This window comes from Microtus ochrogaster, chromosome 2 (assembly GCF_000317375.1).
Source record: "Microtus ochrogaster isolate Prairie Vole_2 chromosome 2, MicOch1.0, whole genome shotgun sequence".
NCBI lineage: Eukaryota > Metazoa > Chordata > Mammalia > Rodentia > Cricetidae > Microtus > Microtus ochrogaster.
This window is the reverse complement of record NC_022010.1, coordinates 43,234,164-43,247,464: the sequence shown is the minus strand read 5'-3', so window position 1 is coordinate 43,247,464 and position 13,301 is coordinate 43,234,164. Positions and strand designations below refer to the sequence as shown.

The 13,301-nt window shown below is 52.0% G+C and overlaps 1 protein-coding gene across 2 annotated transcripts in view; it reads right to left on the bottom strand.

The window, feature by feature from the left end:
• The window catches only part of Itgb5 (integrin subunit beta 5), a 118,960-nt gene that overhangs the window by 2,639 nt on the left and 103,020 nt on the right, over window positions 1–13,301 (bottom strand). For both annotated transcript variants that reach the window (XM_005344871.3, XM_013351687.2), the window contains 3 exons: window positions 6,419–6,641; window positions 2,859–2,959; window positions 285–404 (listed from right to left, as the gene is read on the bottom strand). In XM_005344871.3, the coding sequence (XP_005344928.1) occupies window positions 285–404; window positions 2,859–2,959; window positions 6,419–6,641 (444 nt within the window). The remainder of the gene's footprint in view (window positions 1–284; window positions 405–2,858; window positions 2,960–6,418; window positions 6,642–13,301) is intronic.

Genomic DNA, 13,301 nt, shown 5'->3' with positions numbered 1-13,301 from the left:
TTTTTTTTTTTTTAACTCTTAAACAAGCATGTTAAAGTTTCCTCCATGGTCACAGTCCACAGCAACACTCCCATAGCTCCATGGCCCCAGCCCTCTGCCCTCAACAGTATGGTAAACTGACTCCTCATAGGCACTTTGAGGCAGGGTCTCGTGTAGCCCAGGCTGGCCTTTAAGTGCCCTGAATGTCTCATCTCAACCTTCCAGAGTGCTCACAGGCACACACCACCCCATAGGGAAGGGCACCAGAAAGCAGGCCCAGGACAGCCCCTCGGGCTCTCACCTACCTGGCTCCCTGAGGACCGTCAGGTTGGACCTCCCATTGGGCAGTTCCGTGTAGCTGAACATCATGACGCAGTCCTTAGCAGTCTTGTAGAAGCAAAGCACAGCCTCCTGGTCATCTTTGACTAGGAGAGAAGCAAGCAGAAACTCCCTGAGCATCTCTCTGGGAAATGCCCAACCGCCGATGGATGAAGGTAGAAGCTAAGCACCTCAGGAAAGGATGGGAGGCTTAAAAGGGGCCACGGGGCTTTAAAGGGAGCTCAGATTCCTCACATGGAGATCACAGGCCCAGGGCTGAGTTTAATACTTTGGGGACATATGGATCCCATTAGGACTGCCAGCCCTCTGAAGTGTTGACTGGTCCTGACATAAAATGAAAGAAGCCTTCAATGGTTGGGAGTGGGCATGGATGAATGGGCTGGATGCTACAGCCTGAGGGAGTGTCTGCCCTTGGAAACCTGACGAGTCTCCAGGGCTAATTTGATGAAAGAAGACAGGAGGCTGCTCTTCCCCAAGAGCTGGGTGCCGAGGCTCTCTGGATGAGAGGCTGGCTTCATGGCGGTACTCCACGGTGATACCAAGAGCCCCTGTCAGAGAGGTCAGGCCATTCAAGAACCAGCTCTGCCTGTGACAGGTCTCCCTCCTGACAAACCCCGTCCTCAGCTGCCACAGCCCTTCTCTTTCTCCAAACCACCCTTGACCAGAGTGGACAGCATCACTGCCCAAGCACCAGGTCCCCGGAAAGGGCTTTAAGATTGATCTTTAGGAAGTAATGAGGTTGGAGAAAAGGAAGTCAGGCCACGGGGCATCTTAGTCCCAAACCACAACCACAGGTTAATGCTATGACACTAAATGTGCTTCCTTCCCACTTTTCAACCTGGTTGAACAGGAGCTTCAATCAGGAAGGAGATGAATGGGTGTGGTTGGCCAAATGAATACCCAACCTTCTCACTCAGCCCCTTCAGAGTCGGTACAGATGTGTGTGTTTTAAAAAGCACAAGGAAGAACTGGACACCATGGCACGCAATTATAATCCCAGTGCTTAGAAATCTGAGGCAGGAGGATAGAAAGTTTGAAGTCAACCTGGGATATATATAGTTGAGAGCAGAAACAAAATAATAAGACGTGGTGGCATACACCTTTAATCCCAGAACTTGGGAGACAGAGGTAGGTGGGTCTCTGTGAGTTTGAGGCCAGGGTGATGTACAGAGTGACTTCCAGACCAGCCAGGATTACATAGTGAGACCCTGCCTCAAATATAAACAAACAAGCAAACAAACAAAAGCAAGCAAGCCAGTCAGCCAGCCAAGGGACAAATGATGGGTCAGTTATGTACTTGCTCTGCAGAGTCCCCTCAGAGAATTGGGCTGCGCACAAAGGGCAGGCTTGTTTGTGGGAGGTGGGGAGGGAGCCATTCCTCTTTCCTAACTACCTGTGCTTAGTGCAAGAGGAGCTCAGCCAGGCCCTGGAAGGGGAAGGGCAAAAGGCAGGAGTGTGAGAGATTGCGAAGAATTCTCAACTCCCCAGAGCCTGGCACAGGGTTGGCCACATGGTGGTGCTCCCTGAATGTTTGCAGGATAAACAGACTCGGCATACTCCATGCCATGACCCGGCCAAGCAATTAATCAAAACCAGGGAAGAGGGAACAAGAGAGTCTACAGAGAGAAGCCAGGACCGGGACAGACACAGAGAGGGCCAGGAGTTTACAGCAGCCGGGGGTCAAGGCAGAGGGCAAGCCGGCTAGCACTGGTGAGCCTTGGTTGAGCGCTCCCTCTTCAGATATGCAGTCCCTCAGGAACTGTCAAATTATTTTCAAATGTAGCCAATTTAGGAAACTCACAATGTTATTTTTATACCAGTGTCCAGAAACATCCACACATGTTAGCATATAATCTCAATTTCCACCCCCTTCCCATTGTTTCTCAATTTGACATTGCCTACTGTGGACATTTTTTTTTTTTTTTAATTTTTGGGACAGGGTTTCTCTGTATAATAATGCTAGCTGTCCTAAAACTAGCTCTTGTGGACCAGGCTGCCCTCAAACTCAAAGATCCACCTGCCTCTGTTTCCCAAGTGCTGGGATTAAAGGCGTGTGCCACTACCGCCCGACTATTGTGGACATTTTAAACAGCATCATGTAATACCTATGTTCTTTTCTGGGTGGCTTCTTTCACTTAGCTCAGTGTTTTGGGGGCTCATGTGTTATCACATTAGTGCTCTTCATTGTGGTTAAAAATAAAATCCTGTTATGAATGGATATAGAACGTTTGCTTCATCATCCATCAGTTAACAGACAATTGACTAGTACAGCCAAGGCTGTAAACATGTGAAAATCAGGCCCAACTCTGCTCATATACCTTAGAGCGGAGTTGCTAGATTGTGTGATGATTCTGTGAGTAGCCTTTTGCGCAGCTGCCAAACTGATATCTACATGACATTCCTGCCAATGGTATGTGAGGATCCCATCCCACGGTCCCCTTGGGGAGCCAGCAATGATGCCAAGGAAGTTACCCTGGGCTCGACAGAAGGCTTGGCCATTTGCTCCCCAGACGCTATCCACAGCTACCCAGAGCACTCACCGATGGCGTCCACCCACGTGATCACCTCGTCTTTGCACTGCTGGTGACAGGTCTGGTTATCAGGCTTCCCCGAGTGAAGCAGCAAGCACTCTACACAGTCTCTGAGAAAATGAATGTGGTCATTAGCTGCTGTGCAATGTCGCAAAGGCTCGGGGACAGGATGCTCTGCCACCTCCCTGGTGTTAAAAGTGTCCCAAAGGCTCGGGGACAGGATGCTCTGCCACCTCCCTGGTGTTAAAAGGAAGCCCCAGGGTCTCAGAGAGCTATGTGTGAGTTTAGAGGCATATCTGGTATACAGCTGCATATTCTCCCAATTCCAACAGCAGAAACCAAATCTGCACCCCACTTCAGTGAACTGGCCAAGGAGTCAGCTACATAGAAAAGGTTTCCGGGGAATAACCACTACTCCTGGTCCCTGGGAGTGCCGCCACGTGCCTGGGGCCAGTGCTCGAAGCCCTGTGTCACCCCAGTGTTAGCATCCCCATGAGTCACTCTCTGGACAGGGCACTGTACTATGTCCTCTCCAGAGGACTTTTAGCAGTAAGCCTCAATGCCTGGGCTCGGCCGCGCCCTCAGAGACAACCTTTAGGATGGGGCTTTCTGGCAAGTCTGGTTCCTGGAAGGTCTGATCACCATTGTCTGGGCACCTTGCTCCCTTCCCCTGCCATGCCCACACAGTGTCCACCTGCCAGCGTCCTTCAGAGCCTGCTGGCCACTTACCTGGTAGCCAGTCTACACTAAAGATGGTACGACCTGGTAGCCAGTCTACACTAAAGATGGTACGTTTTATAACAGAGGCTTTCCCTATACAGAGGCCCTCTCAGTTCCCTATCACCCACTGTTGGGTGACTGCCTGTGAAGCTCTTTAGTTACCAGGCCCTGTTGAACAGTATTACCTTCTACACCAAATCTGGGTCCAGACAGTCTCCTGCCTGAGGTTACATCAGAATAGAAAACTTGGGGACACAAATGGGTGGCCAGGCCTCAGCCAAGCCACTGTTAAAGTTTGTGAGAGAGGAAGGGTCCCTGCCTCCTTGGGAGGATTAGGGCGGTGCCGGAGGAAAAGCAAACTCCATGGCAGACAGAATGGGTAAGGGTCAAGCAGCCCGGGGGGCAGCAAGTCTCAGGGCTCTGGCGAAGGGCACTTTGAAGTCTAAGAACACATGAATGGGGATTCTAGAGCCAAGTGTGCAGGGGAGGTGTTGTGACCCACAAAACCCCAGCCACAAGGGGGGCAGGTCACCCTGCTTATTCCATGGGACCAAAAGAGCTGGGTGTCTAGAAAGTTCCCTGATACCGGAGGGAGCACCATCATACAGTAGGGCCACTCTCCAGAGAACGCTGAGACCAAGAGGAGAAGCAGATGAGGGCTCCTCCCAGTGTTCTGCCTCCTGGACATGCTCCGACCACCTTCTGGACATCGATAAGGACCGAACAGTGGGTAGATCATGAAGACAGAGGGCCGTGACTTTCTCGAGAGGACACCGACAGCTTAGGAATCTAACTGCTCCTCTCTTTGGGCTGATCTCACACAGACACTCCGGAGTTGGAGCCATACAGTAAGGCTCATATCTGTCTCCTGTCCCTCCTCCCACCCCCACCCCTCAGGGTAGGAAGGCTTGGCCAGTGGCCAGAAAGGGGTGGCCCTATCTCTGGTCATTCATGCTGACCCTTGCTGGTCCTTCTGCCAGCCTTCCTGGATCAACACACGGCAAACAGGATGCCTGTTTCCGGTTGGCTGGAACCCACGCCTCCCCTCAGGCGCTCAGCTCCCTGTATTGCCACAGCTCCAGGTCACTTCTAGGACACACTCCATACAACCCATGGGGATACAGCAGCCTAGAACTGGGCCCTCCGCCCCCCGGGAAACTGAGACTGCACCGCAGTTGTGTATTAAAGCATGTCTGGTCCTCTCCAAAAACACGCCGCTTGCGGAGCGTTTGTGCAAGGCATGTTAATTAAAATCAGCTGGAGCCGAGTGTGACCTCACCAAAGTGAAGGGTGTGTTTGGTTAGTTCTAGAACACGAGGGACGAAGGACCAAAGTATCCAAAAACCTCTCAGAAAACAGAAAGTGGGAAAATGGCCTAAAATTCCATTATCAAAAGAACTTTGTTTAAAAAAAGAAAAAGAAAAAAAATCCATTAGGCTATGAAAGACACAGAAGGTCAGTGTCCTGGGATAGACGAGAAGGCCAGTCCTTATCTTTGGGCTTTCCTAGCACTTCAGACATTCAAAGCAAGGGTTGTTTTTCCCTGAAGCCTCTTAGCTCCCTCAAGACCGCTCCACATTGCTTGTAGCTCCATAAGAAGGTAGAGGAAGCTTCTGTTCCTTTCACTGACTGTGTGTGTACAGACCCAGCTAGGCCCCCTCCCCACGAGCCTCACGTGCCCTGAGCAGTGGGAGCGACACTCCCCAGGGTCTGCTGGGAACTATGGGGCCAGGGATTCCTTGGACACAACGTGCTGACTAGGGCTGGGATTCCACTCACACGGGCATGGTGTCTGGGCCACATTCCCTGCCTATCTTGTCTCTCAATCTGCAGGCAGGTTCAGTTGCCTGTGCCCAGGGTTGTCTGGGGCACATGGCCAGGGAGGGTCAAGCCACTCCGAACGTTTCTGAACACAGTTATCACAGGCTCCGCGAGCATGAACTCACTTCATTATCAGCCTGGCCAGACATTGTTAGCAGGGAAAGCTGCCAAAAGAAAAATCACACACTTGCGCTCCTCCGCCAAAGAGTAACACTGCCTGCTTGCAACACCCCTTGTTTCTGCTTGGTGCCCAGCTTCCCCTGCTGCCTCGTTCCTCAGCACCGAGGATGACACAGCTGTTTTCCGGCCAATGTCCCGCCTGCGCCCCAGGCAGTAGGGTGACTTGACTCTTGTAACCGATCTGCGTAGCACCTGTGTAGCACCCTGGCGGCCGGCGGGCATGCAGAGCAGAGCAGAACCCAGGACGGTCATCAGGTGGTGTGACCCGCCTCTGGGCTGAGCCAGTGACAGTAGCCTAGATAAGCTCTACATTCAGCCCTGCTATTAACAGCATAAATAGAGCAGAAAAAGCCCAAAGCCCCAGCACTCTCAGGCATCCCTATCTAGGTCGGCGCCTTTCCATCCCATTTGCCTTCTGATTACATTTTGCTTAAACCAGCAGTTCCCACGGCCTGGTCTATGAAGCATTGTTTGGGAGACGCTCTGCGGAGGCTCAGTCATTTGGGAAAGAAGGTATACCACGTTCCCTTTTGAGAACAGACTATCCTATGGTACACACGAGGCTCCATTTCGTCTGGACCCAGAACCAGTTTCGTCTCATTTAACCGTCACTCCGCAATATCGAAATTTGCTTAAAATGGATCTGTGATCTTGCTTTTGTGAACTGTTTTACTTTTCTTCCCCCGAGTCCCCCCCCTCCCTACCCAGCCCCAGCATTTCACGGCTATTGTTTTGGTGACTGTTAGCACAAGTTTTGGCCAGCAGCCTGTATGTAGACAGGAGGCTGGCTGGGGAGGGCTGCCTGCTGAAGGACAGCCCTGGGGCGAGGGTGGAGAGCAGGCCCTTACCTCTTGGAGCTGCAAGCATCTGGGCAGGTTGGGCACTTCTCACAAGTCTCCCCAAAGGCTCCAGGTTCTGTACACTGGCACTGCCCACAGACGCAGTGGCCACGGTCACTGCAGATCTGCCCATCCTTGGCCCGGCATGCGCTGATGTCTGTTGAGCAGTTACAATTGTCCCCGATGTAACCTGCGTGGCACTTGCATTCTCCACAGTGACACTCGCCATGGCCTAAAAGGACACGCATGTATATCAGTCAGGGCTGGCTGGTCTTTATATATGAGCACAGGCCACCCAGTGCCTGCCATGTGCCGGCAGTAAGGAATCCCACAGAGAATAGGGCACTGACTTTACCCTCAGAGCCAAGAGGGCCTGCGATGCCACAGGACAGTATGCATGACCTGGCAGAGTCTAGACTGGTGCTTCAATTGGTCCAGACCCTGGTCCAGAAAAGCTTCCTGATTTAGTTGATGAGTGAAAAAAGTCCCCCATATCCCACTCCAGAAACTGTGAGTCTCACAAAGCACAGCTGCAGATGAGAATAAGTAGAGCAGCCTCTTCGGGATGGTCCAGGTAGACCCTAAACCTTACAACAAGGTCCTTACGACAGGAGCACGGGGGGGGGGGGGGGGGGGGGGGGGGGGGGGGGTGACTCGGGACAACGGAAGCAAGGCACTCTGTAAATGGTTTGAAGATGAGAACCAGCAAATGCAAGGAACACAGCCCTAAAAGCTGGACAAACCCAGCACCTCCAGGAGTGTGAGGAAGCACAACCACACAGGCACCCCAACTTCAGCCAGGGGAAACAGACTCGGACGTCTGACCTCCAGCACTCCAAGAGAACAGATCCAGACTGCTGGGATGCTCAAAACATTTGGTGACTTGTTACTGGCCCAACCAAAACCAAGCACAGCTATGCTTCTGGAGTTCTGAAGCTATGCTTCTGGAGATGCTGACTTCTGCCTCTGGGGCCCCGCGTCTCTAGACGGAGGGAGGGCTGTGGAGCCTCAACCCTCACTGGCACTCAAGTGCTCTTGCAGTCCTGTCTGGCAGGGACTGTGCGCTGTTGGCTCCATCTGTTCTCACAGGAACCCACAAGGCAGGTGTAACTCATGGGAGGCAAAACTGACACGTAGACGAGACAACCACGGAAGGTTAGCCAGCTAGCTGCAGGAGAGCCCAGGGAGCCAGCCCAGTGTCCTTGGCCTGAACTCCTGCCCTACACCCTCCAGAGCAGGCTTGGCCACCATGAGAACCTGCTGGGGTTCTCCTTGTGTGGATGGGTCCTGTCCCTAGCCCGTCAGGGAGGAGGCGTAATAGAAATTAAATTGACAAACTGCCACGTGCTTGCAAAAAGTGGACGCTTGAGAACAGAAGCATGTCTATTTCAAATGTCCTCTGAAAATGTCCCCTGGCCCTGTGACAGCACATAGCTGAGGGTGTTTTTGATACTGTGCTCTTGAGAACAGCAGCAAGATCAACCGTCTCCAACAGAGGTCACTACTGTTTACCCCATGACATAAAAATGTCCACCGTGGGAAGAACGTGCGCAGGCGCCTCCTCAGAAAGCCCTCTGCTCTGCCTGGGACTCTCGATCGGAAATCTCTGCAGCGAGCATGGTGTTTGTTTGCTCGCTCCATTGGGCTCCTCCCATCATCTCTGTGGACGGCCTACGTGCCCAATGTGATGTTTTGGCTGTCTATCTGCTACTTACTCCTTGCTAGACACCTAGCAAACACACTCACTCAAAACAAAAGCACAGAATGTAGATCATTCTGTTTGGGACAGGGAGGAACTGTCTCAAGGTTTTGCAGGTACCAAGGGCAGCATCAACGTTGCTCAGAGAACTGTGTGAGTACCAGGGGGCACAATGTGAGTGTCCTGAAAAGCACGGGCACTACTGGCCCTTCGTCCTTTGGGGATCTCAATTTTTCAGTGCTATAAATGGCTCACTTTTCGGAAGCGTCATTTCTATTTGTGTGTCTCTGTGTGGTTATGAGCATATGTGGGGTGGGAGACCACAGATCCAGAAGAGGTGTCAGATCCCTCGGAGCTAGACTTAACAGACTGTTGTGAGCCTCTTGACATGGGTGCTGGGAACTGAACTCTGGTTCTTCAAGAATAGCAGGTGCTCTTAGCCACTGAGCCATCTCTTCACCCACTAAATGGCTCATTTAAAAAAATGCTGACTGCTCCAAAGCCACAGAGAAACCCTGTCTTGAAAAACCAAAAATAAAAACCAAAAAAAAATAAATAAAAAAAACTAAAAAAATGCTGACTGTTTATCTTCCCCCTTGGTGTTCTGTTACCAAGGAAACCAGAAGTTTACCTGTACTAAACCACAGATGAGTGCAGGACTGGAGAGCATAGCTGTGGGCGTCGTCATGGCAGGGCTCAGTGTGACCCCCACTTCAGAGTCGGTTATTCTGACAGTGGACCCCAGCACGCTCCTGACCTCTAATGAATCCGGCCTACAGTACAGGTTAGAACCCAACTTTAGACTCTTTACTGGTCACTCAAACTCCTGGCCCTCTTCCTCTGGCTCATGTGCTCAGGGGACCGGGGGACCATCTGGAGTGTCCCTGTGTCCCAACCCTCCTTCACATGACAGCTTCTCCACTCTCCCTGGGGCTCCGAGCCACAGAGCATTGCATAGGCTGAGGCATATGGCCAGGCCTCTGCGAAGGGAAAAATGCCAGGCAGGCCAGGAGGAGGCTGAGGAATGCAGCTCACACTACATCGGAGCTGGCATGTGATGTAGATGGCGCGGGAAAGTGCTCGTACAAGGTTGGAGACTTATGGAATTCAGGATGACCTCTCTTTCTCCACCAGCATGTGACTTGAGCAATGGCGAGCCCCCACAGGAGTCTTCAAATATGAAATGGATCTAAAATGCACAGCCTTCCTCGCTCTCACCCCGGGGGACTGTATTGCTCAAATTAAATTACAGTGGTTCATGGCTAAAGGCAACCTTTGCTCAACATTTCATTATGGGAAACCTGTAGAAAGGTAAAGACTATTTCCTGTACTCTGCCAGAGGGTACCACATGTGGCTTTATCATATCTACCCATTCATCATGTATATATTTTTTTAATGCATTTCATAGCCTACTTTATGGGAGAGTTCAGTTTTCATTTTCTATTTTGAAGCAGGCTTTTGCTGAGCTGACCAAGCCGCCTTGAATTCACACTATAGCCCAGGCAGGCCTTGGAGTCCTCACCTCCTGCCTCAGTCTCCCAAGTAGCTGGAAGCCCCACCAGGTTTAGCCTATGCAGTATAGTTCTGACACTCTCCAATAGCTCACAAAGGGTGAAAGAATTGCAGAAGGCATGGCTAGGGTTATTTCTGAGCACCAGGAGCTGTTTCACTGAGAGGCACTGTTTTCTTTCTGCTTCTATCTTTGGCAGCATTATAAAGTAGTCCACACATAATTTCAAACAACATCCCAAGATAGTAAAGTTTTGTAGGCATGTATTACTCCACGGCAAGGCTGTGTTTGAGATTTAGCATTTGTGCTAAAGGGAAGGGAGCCTTGATTTTCTGGTGACCAAGTATCTCCATGCACAGGTATTCTTGCTGTAGCATAGGCAGGCTTGGTTCAGAAGCCTAGAGCTCTGGGCTCCACCATCCATGATGGCTGAGCAGCAAGGAAGCCCCGATGCAGGCCCTAGAACTCGAAACACCCAGCCCAAGTACTGTAGCCGAGTGGTCTCCAGATCCAAAAAGCAAGAGACAGTGGAAGCTGGCGATACATACAGGCCACCACGAGCTCTTGGAGGGAACGAGACCCACCAGAGATGAATGTGTCCCGAAAGCATCCCCCAACACTCAGTGCAGACAGCGTGAAAGTCCAGGCTACCTGGGAGAGGGCTGGGGACATCAATGGAGGGGCTGTGGGGGACAGAAAATCCCCACACGTGGCCTTTTGGATTCCAGTACTTGAGAATTCCAAAGCAAACTCAAAGCCAACAGAGAACGGACAGCCAAGGCCTATACTTGGTGACACTGTGGAGACCACAATCACTCATGTCCTTAAGGGAGTCTTGTCCCGGGTAGAGATTCTAATAGTCACAGTTTGATGACACCTAGGGCTGCTCGCTACCTTTTAAAGATAGCAAAAGAGCTAGGGAGGTGGGATAGTAGGTGGGCGGTATAGTGGTGCAGCCCGTGCCGAACATGCACAGGGCCTTGCCTTCCATCCCCAGTACCACGGAACACACATCAAAGCTAAAAGCAGTTAGGTGAAATGTGGCATGCACCACTGTGGCCTCCTTCACACTGGCCGTTGTTCCTATCTAATAACAGTGATCTCTCCCAGGGAGGCGGGCTGAGCCCCAGAGTCCACGGCACAGCGCTACAAAGCAGGTTAACTGGTATCATTTCAGCTTAAAGCTTCCTATTCTCCTCTAGGAAGTGCAGCCTGCACAGCATCAGGACCCCACCGGTCTGACCAGGGTGTATCCGTATTCCAATGTCCACTCTCAAACATCTTCAACATCTTAGAATCTGCACAGCTGTGCTCTCTCCTCGTGCCCTAGAAACCTGTGTATTAAAGTGGCAAGGGATGTTTGCCCTTGCGTCCAGGATCAATAAACACTACAGGGCCCAGAGGACCTGAAGTCAAGCCAAATGATAATGCTGTCAGGACAGAGGGCACTGAACTCAACGATGCAGACATAAATATATTTTCATCACACACAGAGAAGGGATACTTATGGACAGTAAAAGCACCGCCACGAATTCCTGCACGTGTAACTTACGATCAGCGCCTCCCTTGTCAGAATGATTGGCACCTAAATGGACAGGAAGTTGTAAATGTGCCTATTTATATAGAAATTCAGCTCTACAGAATTCACAAAACAGTGCTTGTATGGGCTGTGGGCCAAGCCTCCCTGCCGCTTTTACCAAGCAGAATATTGGCTCTTCAGAGGCCTGGGCTGGAGTTGGGGAGCCAGTGGCCTGGAAGGCAAATGAGGGGGCAGCTAGTGGGGCCCCAGGACAAGGTCCCAAGGTCCAGCAGGCTGGTGAGCATGCGGGACTATGCCAACAGACATCTTCAGGAAAGCTGGAAGGACAGGAGGGAAGCAAGCGTGAGGATTATAGGGCATTCTTCAGGAAACTCAACTCTGAGGAGATGGATGGCTGAGGCCAAGGCTGCGCCTCTGTGAGATGTCCAGTAATGAGAGCGGACTGGGGAAAGCTGGAGGGGTGTGGGCTGGATCAAGTTCAAATCCTTCCTGTGTACTGTGACCTTGGATAAGTCCCTAAACCCTCCCATGGTGTTTCCCTTCCTGCCAGTGAAAATGACACTTTGTGGCAATGCTCTGGAAATGAAAGACGGAACTGGCTGCCCTGAACAGTGGGGCTTGGACAGCAGGAAGAGCTATAAGGAAGGCACTGAGGACTTCAGGAAACAGGAGAGACCACGTCAGCAACAAGAACAGTAGAGGATCCAACAGCTGGGCAGCATCACCTCGAAGGAGGGGAAGGAGGGAGAACCAAGAACTGAGGCAGAGAGGAGGCGCTGCCCAGCCTCCCCAGCCCACTCTGTGCTCATGGGGACATCAGGCTCAGGGCAAGCATGGGCGGGGTGTCCATGTAAAGCTGAGATTGGCCATGGAGGAGAAGTGGGAAACACAATGAAATCACTAGAACGTGAGGCAGTGGCCAGCAGGATTCTGGGATCCGACTCTGGCTTGCCGCCCCTCCCCCACCTGCCGTCACCGAAGACTGGTGTCTTGGTGTCTTATTTCTAAGCGAGACTAGGAGAGACACCTCCTTACTAGGTGGTACTGTGAGGTAAGCCAGCCTGTAGAAAACACTTCAACATGCCTGGCATTCAGGAAATACCACCTTCCTCATCCCCATTGTTACCGCCGTGCAGGAGGGAGGCTTCGTGCCAACTTGATCGAAGGCCTGCAAGGCTATAAGTTCCCACAGGCTACCTGGTCCACACCCAAGCTGAGGCAGCAATGCCCAGGACAAAGAACCCACATGGCCTGCCAGCACCAGGGACAGGTGGAACCTGCTGGACCACGGCCATGTGCCTAGGTGGAGTAGCTAACAGCACAAAGGCCAATTGAGCCCAGCCGGGGAGTTCCCTGGTGCCCTCAACACCAGCAAATTCAAACTTGATTATAAACTCTGAATCAGCAAAGTGAGGCAGGCCCAGCTGCCAGGCTCAGGGCCTCAGATCCAGGCCCAGAAAGGAAGTTCCCACAGACTGGACACTTCAGGGGCTTGGGGAAGAAAGGGACCAGCTTGATGGGAGAAGGGAGAATGGGTCTCAGCTTCCTAGACTCAACTCAAAGAGTCTCAAGTGGGCAGAAGTCATAGCCTTCAAAACCAGCTCCTCCCCCATTCTGACTGTGGGAAGGCTGAAGGGATGATGGCCCTCAGCTTGGAGGTGGCCCTTCTCTTCAAGGCCCCTACCTACCCTACACCCCCATCTCACCCTCACGTGCATACACTTCCTCCTCTCCCCCATGGGTGCGCCTCCTCTCTCCTCACAGCCCTGAGGTCCAGGCCGCCTTCCCACTCCCATGCCCTCTCAGCTGTCAATCTCCCACAGTCCCTCTTGGCCTCAGAACAGACCCATAAACAGGAAGTGGTTAAAGAAATAGTGGGAGTATGTGCTGAAATTCCTGGTCCTTCTGGGGTAACTTCCCTGGTACCACAATGCCAGCCTCACTTCTGTTCCAGACACCTGAGTGAAACCTTTGGCCAAGGGGGGGGAGGGGGCTTTCAGCAACTGTCATGAGAGTAAGGAACCAAGGTGACAGCTTTATGTGCTGTGGTGTATGTGTGTGTGCTGTATGTGCTGTGTGTGTTCTGTGTGTGTGTGTGTGTGCTGTGTGTGTGTGTGTGCTGTGTGTGTGTGTGTGTGCTGT